Source organism: Grampus griseus (assembly GCF_964374135.1).
Source record: "Grampus griseus genome assembly, chromosome: 12".
In the NCBI taxonomy this organism is placed as follows: Eukaryota; Metazoa; Chordata; class Mammalia; order Artiodactyla; family Delphinidae; genus Grampus; species Grampus griseus.
In genome coordinates this window covers 85,291,804-85,310,814 of record NC_139006.1, presented here as the reverse complement: position 1 = coordinate 85,310,814, position 19,011 = coordinate 85,291,804, and the positions used below count along the sequence as shown (strand labels likewise).

The following is a 19,011-nucleotide window of genomic DNA, read 5'->3' as shown; positions in this document are numbered from 1 at the left end:
TTACCCGCTGCATCCGCTCAGAATCACAGAACATACATCTGCAGGCCTGTGATAAAATCAACAGAACTTCGAAGGATCGTCGTGCAAAGACCCCACTACACTCCACCACAGGCCTGTCACTCCTCCCCGTCACCCCTTGAGCCCAAAGTACGTAATCCCCCAGAAACTGAACCAAAATGTCTAAATGGCTTTAGCTCCTAAACGACAGAGCTGTTTACCCATGAAGGTCAGGAGAAGGCAGCAAACCTCCCTGGCACTCTGCGGCCTCAGCACAGATGGTGCAGAGGTGGCCGCCCTGATTCTCCTCCCACAGGGGTCAAGGGCTTGGCATGGAGGGGAATCATGGAAACGGCACAGCTGAGCGCTGTACGTTCTAAGCTTTCTCAGGATACTATTTTATGAAAACTTAAGCAAAAGGTGGAAAAAGAAATTGTCCTGCTCATGTCGTTATGTACTTCCGCGACAAAGAGGCCAGACTCAGCAGGAAGACCCGGACTTCAGAGCCGCGGTCACAGCGCTTACAGGCCTGGAGTGCCGGTGGTCTTCCGCGCAGAGCAACACCCCTCCGCCGTGCTCCGCGGCAGCTCATTTTATAAAAACTGTACATTTTTAAAAGTGCAGAGATCAGGCTTTCCTCTTTGGAGCAACGCAGAACCAATTCCAAGCCCCCCAGGGTCTGCTGCTATAGAGCAAGACCTGCCCTTCGACCGCCCCCCACCGTTAAGGCTCCGGACGCACACAGAGGATAACTGTAAACATTTCCAAATAGTGCGGAAGCGTTCTTCGAAGGAAGCACCTCAGTCCCTCGCTGTACAAGCCAGCCATCGCTCAACGGCTATCCTCAGGAACCCGGTGGCACCCAGCGGGGTTAAACTTTTTAATTATCATCTTAAGAAATGCAACACTGCTCATTTGAACGAAGCGTGTCAGCACACAAATCATGAAATGATGATTCCGACCAGGATTTCTGTTGGTTGATTGCATAAGCCATACCTCTCGTCGCTGAAATAACATCTCAAAGGCAAAATAATGACGACATGACAATCTATGTAAATCAAGAACTGCATGTGGGTTTATTTTACATTTGAGAAAACAGTGGATTTAATTGTGTGAACCGAAATGTACTGTACAATATTAATGATAGAACATCAAAATGTATAATTAATAGTGCATCGCTCGCTCTGTTTTCATTTATTTATTTTTGTCTGATATACATGCATCTGGAAAGATGCAGGTTGCAGTAAAATTTCTCTATTTAAATCAAGCTGCAGGAACTAAATTTTATTCAAAAATTGTGGTTGTACACTATATACACAGAAATTTAATATAAAATGACAATATAAAAAGTTAAAAGAGAAAGCATACAGCCAGAAGGTACAAAGAAAGTTGAATAGATTAAAATGGGACGATATGTAACATACAGGAGTTTTTAAGCTGATGCCGGCAATTTACAAGGAAAGGACTCCAACATTTGCCCCATTTTTTTTTCATTTACCAATGCAGCACGCTTATAGAAAGGTCAGCTTGTACCAAAGCTTACATCTGTAAATAACTATAAACTGCAGTATTTTACAGAAAAAAGAAATAGCATTTTTACACATTTTTAAATAATAGCTTGCATACTTTTTTTTTTTTTTTTTTTTTTTTTTGCCAAAAGTGGCATTTTTTCAGCATCCAGAGGGTTTGGGCATAGTGGCAACTGGGGTGTTTGTTGTCGCTGCTGTTAGTTTTTGTTTTGTTTGTTTTAAACATGTGAAGTTGTGGCTTCCTAACCCCGAGTCCTAGACAACTTTCTGTTTTCCAACAGCTGCATGCATGCTTCCTTCACAAACCAGTTCTGCATATAAAAGCTCGTTTTTTAATTATTAAATAAGTTTTGTGTCTGACACAGCTTTTGATCTGAATGAAATGCCTTTAAGCCTTTTTTTTTCTTTTTTCTTTTTTTTTTTTTTTTGAGTGAAAGGCACAGAAATGCGATTACAGTCCTCAAAGGGTTAAATTTGACACTAGGAGGTTCTATGACCTTTATTGTCATGGCAACTTTGTAATTTTAGGACGTCTTTTCTCATTGTTATTTGTGTCTTTCTTTCCTGCTAAGTAAATGTCTCTGAGTAGTGTGCCCCACTATTTCCTACAAAAGAGAGCTGAACATCGAGAACAGATGTTGAAAATAAAGGTCAGACTTTGACTCACGGAAAAAGAAACGGAACATGCACAATCGGACGAAGAGCATATAAATATAACTACAAAATATGTGTAAGAAAAACCAAGGTCCAGACAGGCAGTCAGCAACAAAGGGCAGGCTGATTTCGGAGGCTCAGGCCAGGCCTAGTGCAGTATGACGACGTTTAGTGCAATGTGCCACGGGCCCGCGCGCGGACCCAGGGCTACTGTTTCTCCAGCTCCGTCACGTAGATCAGGTGGTCCTCGGGGGACTTGCCGTGGGTCTTACTAAGGTGCAGTTTGACTGCGTGCTTGCTCGCGAAAGTCCGGTTGCAGAGCTTGCACTGGAATGTGGAGCCCAGATCGTCCTCGGCGGCTCCCACCGGGCCCAATGCTTTGTTCGCCAGGACTTTGGAAACATTCTGCTGTTCTTGAATCTGATTCAGTGGCAGCTTGGAGAGATCCTTCAAGCTGAAGCCTAAGTGTGTCTCTAGATGACTGATGTACGTGGAAGCAGTTCTGAACTGAGAGGCACAATCGTTGCAAAAGAAAACAGGATGCCCTGTGTCCAGGTTCTTCAGGAACTTGGTCCCCCCTGTCCTCCGCAACTGGTACTTGACGTTGGCCAGCCAGTGGCTGATGGTGGTCATGGAGAGCCCGGTGAACTTGGAGATGTGCACCCGCTCCTGAGGGCCCAGGTCCGACATGATGTACTTACCCTCCGGGGTCTCCCGCAGGCTCGAGGCGAACTGGGCCTGCAGGATGAGCAGGTGCTGCGGATTCCAGTTGGACTGCCGCCCCTTCCTCTTGTGCACGGGCGACAGCTCGTCCACTGCCTCCTCGAAGCTGCTGCCGTCGGCGTCCGACTTCTCCGACACGGTGGAAGGCGTGGAGGACTTGGGGGTCAGCCGGCCCGTGAGGTTCTTCACCATGTCCGAGATGTCCATGAGCGCGCTCTCCCGGAGCGGCGAGGACACGCCGTCGGCGGCGCCCGGGGCCAGGGCCTTGCTCTTGGACTTGGTCAGGTCGATGGGCTGGTCGCTGTTCTCGTAGCAGTAGCGGTCCAGGGTGCCGGGCGGCTTGGCGGGCGGGGCGGGGAAGGCCGGCTTGTCCAGCATGCTGGTGCTGATCTTGTAGAGCATGGCCAGCGGGTCCAGCGAGGGGCTCACGGGCCTGGACACTTTGCCCAGGTGGGTGTTCATGATGGACTGCAGGGCGCTCAGCGGGTTGATGAAGGAGGGCTCGGGCGAGTGGTCCGTGATGATGCCCAGGTTGTTACAGCCGTTGGTGACTTTGGCCTTGAGGGGCTCTGTGCCGTTCGGGGTGTGGGCGTCCACCGCACCCTCCTTCCTGGTCTTCCCCGCTTCAGCTTCGGGGCCCTTCTTCTGCTGGGGCCTGCCGCCGCCGCCCAGGTCCTCGGCCCTGGGGAAGTCTTTATTCTCCTTGGCCGCGGGGGACGCGGCCTTGGCCGGCGACCCCTTCTCCTTCTCCGCCGGCCTCTCCTCCTTCTTCACGCTGACCTTGCCCGTGACCTTCTCCACCAGCTCCTCCATGGCCGACACGTTGCTCTTGTGGGGCGGCGGCGTGAGGCTCCCCGGGGAGTGCAGGAGCGCGCCGTGCTCCGAGGACAGAGGCTTCACGCTGCTGGCGTAGGACGGCTGCATCTGCACGCTCTGCACGGTCGGCAGCGGCTTCACGGTGCCCGGCAGCTGGTAGGCGGCGTGGATGCTGGGGTAGCCGCCCCACGAGGGGGCGCCGTTCTGGGCTTTGCTGATGGCCGTGGAGACCGTGTTCTCCAGGGACTTCAGGATGTCCACCCCGCCCCTGGGGCTGTCGTCCAGGTCCTCCTCGCGGAGGTACTGGTAGAGGGTGGTGTGCTCGAACTTGTCGGCGGCGTCCTCACCCTCCTCCTTGATCTGCTTGTCTGCGTCCCCGGACGCCGCCGGCAGCGCCTTCTCCTTCTCGGGCTCCTTCTTCTCCTCTGAGGTCGCGGACCCCGAGGGAGAGTCGGGCTGCTTTTTGACGTGGGCGGCGGGCAGCCGCGTGTGCGTGGTGGGGGGCAGGGGAATGGACTGGATCTTCTCCTCCACCATGGGGTCCAGCACCAGCTGCTTCCCTTTCTTGGAGGCGGAGGTGGTCACTTTCAGGAAGTGGCCGGTGACCATCATGTGGGCGGTGAGCTGCTGCAGGGTGTCGTGGGAGCTGCCGCACTCCATGCACTTGAGGATCTGGGCCTTGCGGGCCTCGAACTGCCAGGTGTAGCTGGCCCCGTTCTGGTAGCCGTAGCGGTTGTTGGGCGTCACGTACGGGTTGGCCGACTTCTGGTCCTTGGCTGACTCGCTCGGCGCCACTTCGGCCGTGACGCCCGCCGGCTCGGGGGAGCAGGGGGCCGCCAAGTCCTGCAGCGCCCGCTTTTTGGTGGAAGGGACCAGCTTGGTGATGGCCGGCACCGGCTCCTTGAGAGGCACTTTCTGGTAATGCTTCGTCTTGATCATGTGCACGCTCAGGTCCTGCAGGGACTCGAAGGAGTGGCCGCAGTACATGCACTTGAGTACCTTCTGCGCGTCCTCCTTGCCCTCCATCTCCATCAGGGAGCGCTTCCTGGGCTTGGACCACCGCTTGGTCTGCTCGGAGTCCTTGTCCCTGTTGTTGTCGCGGTAGTGCCCCGTCTCGTTCATGTGCACCGTCAGCTCCACCAGCGTGTCGTACGCGGCGCTGCAGTCTTTGCAGCGGAACTTGCTGGCGCCCGTGAACACGGAGCCGTACAGCTTGTTGTTCTGCCGGTAGAGCTGCACGGTGCTGAAGAGGCTGGGCTCGGGCAGCAGCCCGTACGAGGACGTCTGCTGCAGCGTCTTGGCCAGGGCGGCCTGGTGCCAGTCGTACCCGGAGCCGCCGCTGGCGCTGGTGCCGGTGCCGGAGCCGGAGCCCGAGCTGGGGGTGCTCGCCGTGGTCCCGGTGGCCCCCGCGGTACTGGTGGGGGGCGTGGCGGCGGGGGTGGAGCCCTCCTTCTGGCCGGCATCGCTGTTGCCGGTGGTCGAGCCGGACTTCTTCAAATCCAGAGCCAAGCTGGACCAGCAGGACCCCGAGAAGAGGTTTGCATACACGGCCTTGATCTGGGCCAAGCTGTCCTGGGGGTAGGAGACGCCCTCCCGGCCCTGGGCCTCCTCTTTCTCTTCCTTGCAGGAAGAGCTCTTGAAAGGGGCTGGCTGGTCGCTGCTTTCGCTGAACGGCGACCCGTAGCCGGCGTCCTGATTAGTCGCGGTGCTGATGGGGGAGTTCTGGTAGCTCGGGGCCTCCTTGAGCTCCGCCTCCTCATTGCACACGAAGTCGCTTTCCTGAACGTCCAAAGGCAGCCCATCCTCCTCCACGTTTTCTTCATCTATTTCTGCTGCCTTCAGTTCTTCCTCAGGAACGTAAGCTAGGAGAGAAAAATGGAACACCGTGAGGAGACGTAAATCATCTCCAAGGACGCGGCCTCCCCAGCAGTTAGATGATCTTTAAAAAGATGTTTCTCAGCCGAGCTCCCAGGCTACAAGGCTACCTCCACTTTATATATCTACCCCTTCTGCAGCTCGACGGCAGGAAACAGGTTTCCACCAAGACAATCCCCCCTCCTAAGTGAATACATTTCCACGGAAGGGTGGCATCTGTCCTCTTCTTAAAGATGTCAGTGTGGCCGTCACAGCTGGGTGGGAAGGGAAGGGACCCCTCCTCATGCAGGCTCCTCTTTTTGTAAGCAGCGGGGGTCCCTCGTGCCTCCCCGTGGCAGGGGGCAGGGGGACCTGGTTGTCAACTTCTAGGGCAAGATAATACACAGACAGTATTCTATGGCTTCCATAAATAAAAACGTTCCTCAATGACAAGCGATAAAAATACTCTGGTCTCCACTAAAAAGGAGAAAGCGACGTAGCCCCAGCAGCGCCCCCCTGCCTGGATGGAGCAGAAGCCTCCCACAGGTGACACCCGACAGGGGTCAAAGAGCCACGTCTGTACAAAGCGGCAGTATTCACAAGAGCCGGAAGGTGGAAACAACCTAAATGTCTGTTGACGGATGGATGGGTGAACAAAATGTGGTTTATACAGACCATGGAATATTAGTCAGCCTTTAAAAGGAAGGAGATTCTGACATATGCCATGGCATGGATGAACCCTGAGGACGCTATGCTCAGTGAAATAAGCCAGACGTAAAAAGACGAATAGATGAGACACCCTTAGATGAGACACCTAGAGCGGTGAGGCTTACAGAGACAGGAAGTGGAACCGCGGTTTCCAGGGCCTGGGGGAGAGGGAGGAATGGAAAGTTGGTGTTTAATGGCTTCAGAGTTTCAATCTGGGAAGACGCAAAGTTCTGGAGGTGTATGGTGGGTATTGCTGCATAACAGGGTGAATGTACTTAATACCACTGAACCGTGCACTTGATTAAAATGGTAACTTTTGTGTTACGGATATTTTGGCACAATAAAACAAATTCTATTCTCAACAAGGCCTATAGTATACGCTACAGTGGCCCGCTACAGGCCACAGCTGCACAGAGGGTGACTTCTCAGGGTGAAGGCGGCATCTCCCAGAAAAACTCAGGATACGGACAGCTGTCCCAAGCAGGGGAGGGATGGACGGCATGTAAACCGCTAGATGGAATCCGACCTTCTACTGCAACACAGTTTAGACCCTTTACTATGTGACGGATGTTGTCAGTCCCCAAGGGGACATCATTGCCTGCACCTCTTAACTGATTTGACCAAAGCACACTTTTACTTCTTTTTCCTTTTTTTTTTTTGAGGGAACAATTAGCGTTCCGTCAACTGCCTGGGAAATTTGGGGTTAAGATATTTCCAGAAAGGCCCCATTAAAATGCACTGATACGACCTGAGAGGGTGTCTCATTAAGTAGAATCACTCATTATCACGTTATCAGCACCAGACCCCAAGGGAACGTGCAGAGAGCACCGCGTTTTCAGGACAGTGATGGAGAGACAGAGAAGGAGGTGGCTGCCCAGAGGGCGGACGCGGGCAGGAGGGAGACACACGGGAGGGTCTGCGCCCACACGCCGAGAGCTCCAGGCACGATCGCTCGTGAGCACAAGTGAACACGTGGCGAGTGACAGCCGCTCCACGGGGCCCTTCAGCATCCCTGCCCACCCCCGCTTCCCCTCGCGGCCGTCCCCACGCCTGGGTGGCAGCATTGAGCGACCCAGGCACGTATGTCCACGGTGTTTCCCAGCGGAAGGCAGAACTGCATCAGAGTCCACTAACGCGTCGGGGAATTACAGCCCGTGAGTCCCGCGCCGTCGCGGGGGACTCGCTGCCATACCTCCGGGGTGTGTTTGTCACCCACCGGTCCTCACTCTGCGGGTGGCATCTCAGGGCCTGGAACCGCACGCACATGACTTGCTTGGCATCTGCCCACCTGCATGTCCATGTCCCAGCAGAGTGGAATGTCATCAGGCCCTGCTGTATCCCAGGCCTGCCCTGCTCCCGACAGAGCAGCCTGCACCTGGGGGCCCCCAGGCTGAGCTCAAACGCCTCCTGTAGGCCACCCCCAGCCCCAGGGCGACAGTTACTCCTGGAACCACACAGAGCAAACCCCGGCCTCCTAAGGGTCACTGGTTTCTGCCGTTCCCTCCCTTGGACACCCATCCCCCGTTATCCAGGAGGTGGAGGGGGACCCCTAATGTGCCTGCCTTCCTGGAGCTCGTCTCCCAGGGGAGACACGAAGCTGGGTGAGCAGGCAGCCAGGGGAGCCCCAGGGCGGACCCGGGGGCATCCTGGGACCCGCCAGCATCCCCTGCCCCGGGCCGAGCATCCCCGCGGGGACGCGGCCCCCAGCCCCCCTGCCCAGAGCACTCCGGGTGTGACACCGTGCTCTCCGGGGCCAGGGCGCCGCCGGCTTCCTCCACCCGCCCTGCCTGTCACTCTTGGCCGGTCCCTCCACAGCCTCTTTCCAGCCAACCTTGACTTCTTCCGTGACTCCTCCAGGGCACGCCCGCGAGCACTGGACCCACGTCCACCTGCGAGGCCACTGGGTGCAGGCCCTCGGCTCTCCCGCCCCGTCGGGGGAAGCTGGCCTTTGCGATGCCTGTAGTCTGAGTCCGCCTCACGGGTGGCACATAGAAGGGGCCCCAGCTGCTGTGACCGGAGTCCGTCGCGACGTGGGCGTTCCACAGGCACCCCCAGTCAACTTCGTGCAGACACACGACTGCCCCTGCCCCCTCCAGCCCCCGCCCCAGTGACAGCCCACTTCCTCCTCCTGAGCTGGGAGTCTCCTGACTCAGCTGTACTGAATCACCCCGAACAAGTGTCCATGCCAGAAGAGCGACGGCTGTCCTCAGTGCCTCCCGTGGTCCAGCTCCACAGCCAGCAGGGCCCCTGCCCTAATTCAGACCCTCCAGCCTCTCATCAGATGTGCAACAGCCGCCCAGCTGGGCCTCTTGCCCTCCTGTCCTGCCACGCTCTTTCTTCCTCCACAACTCCTGAGCTAAAATCGCTGTTAGAGTCCACGAGCTGCACAGGGGGCGCAAATCCTCACGTGCACCCCTCCCTCCGCCACATGTCCAGTCCCCGCGCATCCTGGTCCCAGGGGGCACCCCACCCACATCTCTACCTGGTGACGATGCTCGTCCTCAAGGGGAGGCTCAGATGTCATCTCCTTCATGATGCCTTTTAATCCCCTCCCAGAGTTCATTCCCGGAAGCATTAAGAGATATCTACCTGTCTGTCCTCATAATCAAACCGTGAACTTGCTCCTTCAACTAAAATTGCTGAGTGCCACCCCTGCCTACCTCCCCCAGCTGGGCATTTTCTTTCTTCACCCTATTTTAACCCTCACAACCCTTCAAGTTAGCATCCCTGAAAATGCCCATTTTGAAGATGAGAAAACTGGTCTTCGAGAAGTTGACCGACCTCCCCAAGGTCCCAGAGGACATAAACAAGGATTCAAAGGCGGGTCACCTGACTCCCAGCCGGAGGTCAAGCCACTCTGCCAGCATCAGGACCGAGTTACTTTCCTTTGTCTCATTAGCATCTCAATGCCAACAAACACTTTGAGTAAATGCTTGTGGATGAATTAATGACCCCAAGGTAATTCTTTTTTTTTTTTTTCTTTTTTGGCTGTGCTGCACAGCATGCAGGGATCTTAGTTCCCTGACCAGGGATTGAACCCATACCCCCTGCAGTGGAAGTGCAGAGTCTTAACCACTGGACCACCAGGGAAGTCCCTGGCCCAAAGTAATTCTGTATCAGTGTTTAGGACACCTCTTATGTGCCCATCATACTGTTATAATTGAGAGAATCTCAATGAAAAAAGAGTAAAAGGAGAGAAATTTTTTGACACCCTTTGGCCCAATAATTTTACTTTTGGAAGGATAGCCTCAGAAGGTGACATGAAATATAGAATAAGCTTCATGCACAAAGATGTCCTTTATGGTATTATTCCATATAAAATTCGCCACTACCTGAATCTTCAACAATAATTGGTAGTTAGGTGACTTTTCGTTTATTCCTAAGATGCAATATTATTCAAACGTTTAAAAAACTATGTTTTAATGACAAGGGGAGAGGCATTCAATGGAAAAAGCAGAAGACAAACCTATTCACAGTACAACGGAAAAATCCTTTTCGAAAATGTTACTAGTGGTTTTTTTCTAGATAATGAATATATGGGCTTGTTGACTGAAGTGGCTCTTGATCAGTATCTCTGTTTTCAAAATCTTCTTCAGTGTTTTCAATTCAACAAGCACGTATTAGCCATTTCACACCATTTCTGGAATGAAATAGCTGGAAACAGCCACTAGCCTCACGCTGGGAATTAAGGAGCCTGGAAGGGCAGGGCCCAGCCTGGGGGAGGGAACGTGGGAAGGGCTTTGTTCGTTGTTACTTTTATATTTTTTAATGCTAAAAAGTAAGAGGTGGGAAGAACAATGAAGGGGTGCAGATGGCATTAGGGTTCCTGTAGCAGAATTTCGGGGGTGCCGAGAGTCTGCCCGCACAAAGGCCGCCTCCGTCTTCCTCCCGGCCCTGCTCCTGCATCCTCACCTCCTTCAGCCTTCCCTAGGGAGGGGGCTGCCAGGTCCCACGGACAGGGGGGCAGGAGGCGAGGCCTCTCCTGAGACCCACAGTCCACCAGCTCAGTGGTCACTGTGCTGCATCCCTTTAGCCTTCCACCAGCACGGTCGCTGTCCGTTTCTAGACTCCCAGGATTCCTGCTTTTACCACACACTCCTCCACTTTGTTCATCCTGATGCACTGAAGTTCTTTGGCTGCTTTACTATTCTACCATGTACTTTTAGCTCAGTGTGTCTATTTTTTTAATGAGTGAACTTTTCAATTCTAATTTACAAGGGGCACGAGGAAACACAGACCTAGGGGGCAGCTGGGGGCCATCTGTCTTGTGTCCCCACCACTGGACGCCCATCTGACCCCGGAGTAGCTTTCCTGCCCCTCCTCGGGGGCACCGGGCCTGGTAGAATCAGCGCTGGAAGGAAGTGCCCCCGCCTCCCCAGGCAGCCCGCCCACGAGCACTTCCCTCCCGCTTCTCACGCCACCCTTCCCAGCGCTGGTCCATATATCACCCTACTCGGCAGCGTGCGTGGCCACGTGAGGATGCAGCTGATAACAGATGCTAACGGGTACGAGGGACTCCTTTACAGCCGTGCCTGAGCCCCCTCTCCCTACCCCCCAACCTCTCCCACCTTCCAAAACTGGGCTCACATCCTGGAACCAGAGCCCTCAGAAGGATCCAGAATCTACCGGGTTTCACTTTAAGAGTCTGGGCCTGGGGCAGGCGGGCAAGGGCTGTGCAGGTGGAAATTCCCAGACCGGACCCCACGGTGCCTGGAAGCAAGACCACTGGGCGCCTGGCTTCAGCCCCAGGCGGGGACACACCCGAGACACGTCCCCCCTCAGCCACATCTGTCCCACACAGCGAGTGCAGGAGCGACCCCAGGCGTGCAGGGGGTAGGGATGGCGTTCACCGGCTCGTCCCCGTTGGGTCCACGCTATGGGGCCATTGCTGTGGCTCCCTGTTGAAGGACAGACCCCCATTGTTAGCGGGACCTGAGGACAGACTTACAGAAGGGACAGACCCTATCCTCCGGGCCTCAGTTTCCCCAACAGTGGGGCTATAGGAAGTATTCATGGAAACGGCAGACCACCATCGTCATCACCAAGTCCCCCTCTATGCTTGCTGGCCCCTCCTCCCCATCTTGCTCTGCAGACAGACCGTCAAGATGAACTCGGAAATGCCCACGATGGGCAGTCCTCCCACGGCTGTCAGCGGGCGCCCCGCGCAGCCTCGGGCCTCACCAACTGTTGCTCACATCGCATAAATGGGGACAAGAGGAATAAAACAATGAGCTCTCGTCCCAGGGGAAGCGGTCCCCTCACTGGCCCTTGTCACTGTGTAGCAACCAGACGTGAGATTTGGGCCGATGGATTATTCGGGATGTTAGCCCTTGAACTTCTGCACCACCCAGGCCCCTCCGCCTTCCTACAGTTTCCCTGATCACAGCCACACAGAGGAAGGAGCGGGAGGTGGGAACTCATACAGAGCACTTCCTGGTTAGGCTCTTCCCCAGGCCCCAGGGGGCGGGCCCTGGAAATAAATGACAAGAATCAGGTTGGGGAAATTTGTTTATCCAAGCTCTCTTTTCCTCATTAGCACACGCAATTGAGAGCTGGCTGTGAATGAGGAAAAGGGAGATTCAAAAGTGACAACTATAAAACACAGGTCGTTGGTCCCTGCTTGGGCACTGGCTTACAGTAAATACCAAACTTGGCTATTGTATTGCCACCTGGTGAAACTATACGATCATACCAAATTACATGTTTAGCTATATCAAACTAGGTTTTCGACTGGCAAACGTGATACCCACGAACAGATGGCCATTACGTCAAAATATATTTACAGTTCACAAAAGGGGCTTACACACACCTCGGTGATAAATGAACAGCTTCAATTCATCGTAAAATCTTGCAAAACACACTTTCTTCCAAATTTATCATCGATCACTTGTAAAGTAACTTCACCTCTGTTACAAAGAGAGCAGGTGGGTTTGGTGGAAGAGGATATTAGGAAATAAAACATGCAGAGAAAGCACCCAGGTCAGAGCCCATTCCGCGCTACTCTGAAAGGACAGCAACATACAAGTGGGATGTACGTTAATTTATGGAACTAAGTTCTAAATTTTTTGCAGAAAGGTTGACAACCTGCCACGCAAATCTGAAAGCCCCGTTCTGCTGTGATGTAGGAGGAGCAAAAATATTTCTATCCCTCTGGCAAATTTCAGTCGTCTGGTACCAGTCGCTCACGTATCAGTTTGCTAAACCATCCGATTGGTAACGATTACTTCTTTACCTAAAACCCAACTGAGGCCATTTTTTAGAATTGTAGAGTCTGTAAATAAAATGGCCTATGGTTTTTACCGAATTCTAAGTTTCATTAGAAATTCACAGGTAACTTCTTTAAAATAAATATAACGGCTTCCCTTTCTCCCTGCCCCCGAATTCAATTTCAAGTTATGGGGGGGGGTGTCCCCTCCCATTCCTCCCAGTGAGCGCCTCAGGTATTAATCTTAGGCCTGTAGTTTGTTGCAGTTACAACAATGTAATTTAACATTAAGTGGGAAAGCACAAATTAAGGGCTTAAACCTCAATTAAAAAGACTGAAAACTTTCTGTGATTTTCAGCAATGTCAGGAGGAAAAAGGAGAGAGAAAATATATGAGAATCTTGAAAAATTAAAAGAGAAGTTGAAATGAAATGAAGAGCAAAAGCTAAATAACTCTTGTATGAACCTAAGAAAACACGCAGCTACTTCACTACCAACGAACTGCGTGTTAATATACGATGCACAAATTAAAAAGCCAGCCACCCCCAAGACATGCGTGGCCAATGCCAAGCATGGGGAAATCCACGTTTTCGGTTATTGCCTCTTGGTTTGGGGAGGGATATACACCACGCTAGGACAGTCTGATGAGTCTGGGTCTACAGACCCAATATTAGCCAATTAGGTCCCAAACCAGGTTCCGACCTGGTATTTTCTACCACCTGAAACGAGAAAAGACTTTTGTCAGATAGAGTGACGGATGACATTTAGAAATCTGGAGGGGAGATGTGGGCTTGAAATCTCTCTTCAAATGGCTGAAACAAGAATAAAGAAATGTAACTCAGCACACATCGAACCCCAGGCAGGGCTTACGTCTCAGACACGTGTCTCCAAGTTCAAATCCAGCCGCCCATTCTCGTACACGCACAGGGTAAAAGAAGAGAGGAAACATCAAGTCTTTGGGGACTGGGGTGTGGATGGGAACAGGGCAGGGCACACCCCTGCAGCTGTCAACAACACAGCAACTATTAACACAAAGTCAGGAGGACTTTTGTCTTTAAATATATTACAGTCTATATAAATTATGTACCAATGTGATCCACCGAGAGCCAGCATCCCCTTCGTAATTACTGCTGTACTTGGCTGGAAGCTTAATACAAGGTCACACGTACCTGACTTCCTTGAAATCCCCTTAATAACAATAATGGCGTCTGAATCAGTTACATCCACACTATCCTATCAGAAAGTATCGTTCTCTTATCATAATAATTGGGTTTATTCTTACTATTACCAGTGAATTCTCCTAATTGCTCTCCTAGACGCTTTTTTGGAAATTTTGCCTAGGCAGAGGCAGAGAGCTAGAGAGACAGAGAGACTTGTCAAAACTTCCAAGCTTGGACAGAGTGATTACTTGTCACGCTCTTTCGTTTTCAATATAAGCTACAGTGTTCTAAAAGTTCACATGGGTACAAATATACCAAAATACATTAAAATATTTGTAGAAATTTTTATTGTTAGTGATGAAACTGAGAACAACATACGTCACGAAGTGAGTGACTACAACTGTTTAGTCTAAAAGATCTGGATGAGAGCAGCTACTGAATCACAGAAGACAGAGTCAACTCAACGTCGTTGCATCTTCTCTGCTAAAACCCTCAGCTCCCCTCTGCCCTCGCCTACCCGCACCCTGCGGAACGCTGATGAATGAGTAAGCCTGGAAATGGTAACTGGGGTATGATATCCTCCTTTTATGATTACTTCCAGAAAGAAATGACATTCCTCCCCATCAAATAAAACAAAGACTCCAAATCGTCATTTCTGCGATTTCTTTTTGTGTCAAAACAGCTTTGCCGTCACTCCCCCCGCCCCGCCTGAGCCAAGCACGCGGCGTGGAGCGTGACACGGTGAGCACACGCGGCGTGTCCTGCCGTCAGCGGGACAACGCGCAGAGCAGCTGTGCCGGCCTCGGCGTCAGGACGAGCACAGGCGAGGCGAGAAGCCACCAGCCTCCACGTGGGTGTGGGTGTGTGAGTGTGTGCAGGTGTGAGCACATAAAAACCACAAAACACATAGACCCCATCAGCCCCGAGATGAGAACAAGACAACTGGATCTTACAGTTAGACGTCACTTTTTTTAAACAGCTTAAATCTTGTTAATATTGTTTTGCCATAAAATGCGCCTTCTAGATGCCAACGTGTCCCTAAAGATGTGCTGTCATCCTGAGTCACATAAAATCCCGTGCGTTCTGATGCACGTGGCCAGAGGGTAAAGTATACGGTCCCTGCTAGAGGTGAATCTGACACCAACAACGTGTGCCCCGGTGGTTTACAATGTAAATACCCACATATTGTCTGGAAAAATATGTTCCTCTCAAATTGTCATTATACAATGAGGCACGTGCGTCTTCAGAGAATTAGATCGATTCTTTTTCTCAACTACCAGCCCAAATTTTTTAAAAATATCTTTGCTTCTTTAAAGAAAAGAAGATTTGCTCTGATATTCAACAGTCATTTGAAGAAGGGGGAGAAGTGACAGCTGTCTTTGGTTTTTAATGGCTAACTGGAATAAAGTTCCAAATTCCCCGGAGTCTGAGTAACCCTGGCTCTGAGTAATCAGAGCCAGGGTTCCTCAGACAGATGAGCAAAAAGTGTGGGTGCCTCACGGAGAGAGCAGAGCAACAATAGAAGAAAGGCTTCCCCCGATCATGATTTGCTTTCTAAAAGCCAGCTTGAAATCTATCCTTTGCCATCCAGCAGATACCAACTTGCTTACTCAAAATAGCCACTCACACAAGGTAACCAGCACGCATCCATACCTGTTCCTACCTGATGACAACACATCCCGATGAAAACTAAAAAACGTGTTCTTTCAATAAAAGATGCTCAGCTTCTGCCATGTCCCCAAATTCAGATATTTGGAATCGTTCAGATATTGGCATTTAATATAACAGGCCAGATGACCAAATGCTTCCATCTTTAACTGACTTGGATTTTAAGTAATAGCGTCTAGACGGAAGAAAGGTAGTGATACTGGAAAAGGCAATGTATGAATATAGCATTTTAGTGTGAAAATATGTTGAGTAACCCACATTAACACACTTGAATTTACAAGGATGTTACAGCACGCTTGGCATACAGAGTAGTCCTTTGGTTAGAAAAACTGATTTTTCTGGAAGCAGGGCGACAGGTATAGGATATCTCGGGAATTGAGTTCCAGTTTGTTTTGTTTTGTTTTTTGCGGTACGCGGGGCTCTACTGTTGTGGCCTCTCCCACTTTAGAGCACAGGCTCCGGACGCGCAGGCTCAGCAGCCATGGCTCACGAGCCCAGCCGCTCCGCGGCATGTGGGATCTTCCCGGACCGGGGCACGAACCCGTGTCCCCTGCGTTGGCAAGCGGACTCTCAACCACTGCACCACCAGGGAAGCCCGCGTTCCAGTTTCTGAGTAAGGTTAAACAGCACTAGCAGTTCAAATAAAATGGCTCTTCCTCATACGGACAAGGAAGGGAGTAAAATGACGTTTCAGACAGAGAGAAAGCCATTCTAAAAGTGGATCATTTATAATGACAGGGAAACGCAGAAAAGCCAAGTTCTCTTCCCTCCAAGTTCTCGAGACAGGGGTCTAAGAGGTGTCCTAAGAGCACCCTGGGGTTTTACTGGCTGAAGATAACCCTTGCTGGCAGCCCATCAGGGAGGAGGAAAGAGCCTGCCCCTACTCACCTCTCCCCCGCCAGCCAACCACACCCCTGCCTCCCTCCCTCGGCATGAAAAGAGCGTGTTATTAGCAGAGGTCTGCTGGGGAGGCCGGCACCTCGTGCTGGTGGTTCTCCCGTGATCCTAATCTCCAAGATTTACCTGCTTTTCCCCTTCTATCTGATAAACTATACATTCCAGCATTCTCATTAGGGTTCCCATCACCAAAGGGAGTGGAGCTGAATCAGTCACGGCCCCCTCCCCGCTTGGCTCTGTCGAGGTGATTTCATTGAAACGTTCATTTCCATCCCTGCTGGCAACATCAGAATGGAAGTATTTAACCTGTTTCCATTACTTATACAAATTACCATGATGGGGTAGGACAGGCGTTAGCATCGCGCACGCAACTGACTTCCACACATTCTTTACAGGAAGCGTGAGAAGGAACATTGCTAGATCATATTATCCAGACTCGATAATGTTCTCCCTGTTACCAGATTCATTAACTTGGCACACTGGCATTTCACTTGCTTTCTGTGGAAAAATTGCCGGGCTAGCTGGGCTCATTTAATTTGGAGAAGGAAAGCTTTGTCAGCGATGATGTTTTGATCAGGTGCGCTAAGAAGGCGGGGAGGGGAGGGGGGAGGGGGAGGAGGGAGGGGCAGGAAACAAGCCGGGGAACAGGAAACAACCTTGTCGAAAATGTTACCTTCCTGATGCCAATGATGAGAGCGGAGTCAGTGAACGACGCCGGTACTCAAAGATGGCTGTCACTTCAGATAGACACCGGCACGACTCACCTAGACAGGTGACACTTTGGTGCAGCTAAATCCTGCTGCATTATTGAACACCTGGAGATGCGGCTCAGGCAAACTGCGGGTCTGGGATGCCTGGGGCACCTGGAGATGTGAATTCAGCAGGTGGATGGATTTCACTCCCCTTCTGCATCCTTAAGTGAGGCTGGGGATACAGTCCCCTGGCTACAAAGACGGAGGAGGGGCTGGAGTCACAGTCTGGGTTCTAGCCTCGAGCTTTCTTCCCTTTTTTTCCCCTGAGATCCAAAGCAGGGGCTAGAGCGATGCTCCCAGTCATCAGGGGAGACTCGGGGCCCTTACACTAGTCATTCTTTTCCTGGTTAGAAATCTCACGGAAACAATTCCTGGTTAGTCTAAAGACATTTCCTCTTTTGATTTCTTCTGGAAGTCCAAGGTGCCCTGAGTCAACCTCGAGACCACACCTCTAGAAGCTCTGGCTGCGGGTGGGAGTCCCGGAGGACGTACAAGGTTCGACAGCTTCTAGAAAAGGTTTGAAAATAAAAGATTCCTTCATGGAGCATCAGAAACAAATTCTATTCCAGCTGTTCTCCCAGGAAAGCCTTCCTCCATGAGCCCAACTGAAGGAAACTCAGCCTCAACTCCACCTTCTCACTTGGTTTCCGTGTTTCTCTCTTCCAGTCTGTCTGCTTTGGTTCTGTTCATGAAACTGCTTGGAAAGAAATGCCGGGCATGTTTAAATCATTGAGGGAAAAAAAGGGGGGAAAGAAACTATTCGGAGGGAGAGAGCACATACGAAAGCCCATCCAAACGACCGTGTAGGAGTGGATTGGAAAGAGGATATCAGCAAAGCCAAGCAACACCTAGAAAAAAGGACGTTTGATGCTAACAGATCTCAAACCCCTGCAACCATAGCACGAAAAGGAAAGAAGGGCATTCATGTAAATATATCCTCTGTAGAAAGGTGAGGGGCCCACTGCGATGAGAAGCATCTTCTCCATGACAACACTGAAGTCCAATCTCAAGTCGGAATGGAATACATTCTGGAATAATGATCCACCCGGATGGAGAGAATGTCTTTTTTTCAGCACACTAGAAACTTATTTGAGGGGACGGATAATTATACTATTATTTTTAAAGACATAATTTACTTGTTCTTGGGTAAACATTTCATACCCACAGAACATCTGCTCGACCGGCACTATGCTTTGGGTTAAAATGTCATTGGATAATAACAGGTAATATTTATTGACCACTCTCTCCAGACCAGACACTGTCTTAAGTGCCCTGCATTTATTAATTGTGTTAGCCCCTCACCAGCTTGATAAGGGGAAGGCCTGTGTCTGCTCTCCACGTCCACATGAAGATACTGAGGCACAGAGGCGAGGGGAGCTGCCCCCCGAGCACGGGTGGCAGCAGGTACTTGCCCCAGGGGGTCTGTTTCAGAACCAGGCTCTGACATGCTCTCAGAGGGCCACGCATGGGCCATTTCTAGCTGCAACTCAAAGTGGCCTGAGTGTTAAACGAATTCTGTCTTCAGAATGTGCTGTTTGTAAAATCAGGTCTTTATCTACCCGAAGGTCAGCAACATTGCTCTCGGGCTGCTCTGCCTGAACGTCGAGGGCACGGGACCAGCCGTGATCGGTTACAGGCGAGCCTCTCCTCAGGGCCTGCCGTTCACGGGATGCCTGCAAGGGCCCCCTGGAGTCCCTTTCCAACCACGTGGGCCGGCTTGTCATAGAGACAGAAAGTAGAACGATGTCACCCGGAGCTGCAGGGAGGGGGATGTTGGGAAGATGATGCTTCATGGGGACCGAGGTTCAGTTTGAGAAGATGAGAAGTGGAGGAGGTGATGGCCGCACAACAGTGGGAATGTATCTCATGCCACTGAACTGGACGCTTAAAATGATAACTCTTACACACCTCTTACCACACTTAAAAAAAAGGGGGACAAAACAAGAGAATCTGTTTCCCACTACGCCCGCCCAGGCCCCTCCAGTGAGTCCCCTCTTTACCTCCCCACAGCTTCCCTCTGCTGACGGGCTCCGGCACGGCCCCCGCCAG

General features: G+C 51.7%; 1 protein-coding gene across 1 annotated transcript in view; it reads right to left on the bottom strand.

Moving 5' to 3' along the window:
* Positions 1 to 1,050: 1,050 nt before the first annotated feature.
* TSHZ1 (teashirt zinc finger homeobox 1) overlaps positions 1,051 to 19,011 on the bottom strand; it is a gene marked incomplete at its 5' end in the record, with an annotated part of 74,398 nt that continues 56,437 nt past the window's right edge. The window contains one exon of the mRNA XM_082667473.1: positions 1,051 to 5,581. Within this exon, the coding sequence (XP_082523599.1) occupies positions 2,388 to 5,581 (3,194 nt within the window). The 3' untranslated portion in view covers positions 1,051 to 2,387. The remainder of the gene's footprint in view (positions 5,582 to 19,011) is intronic.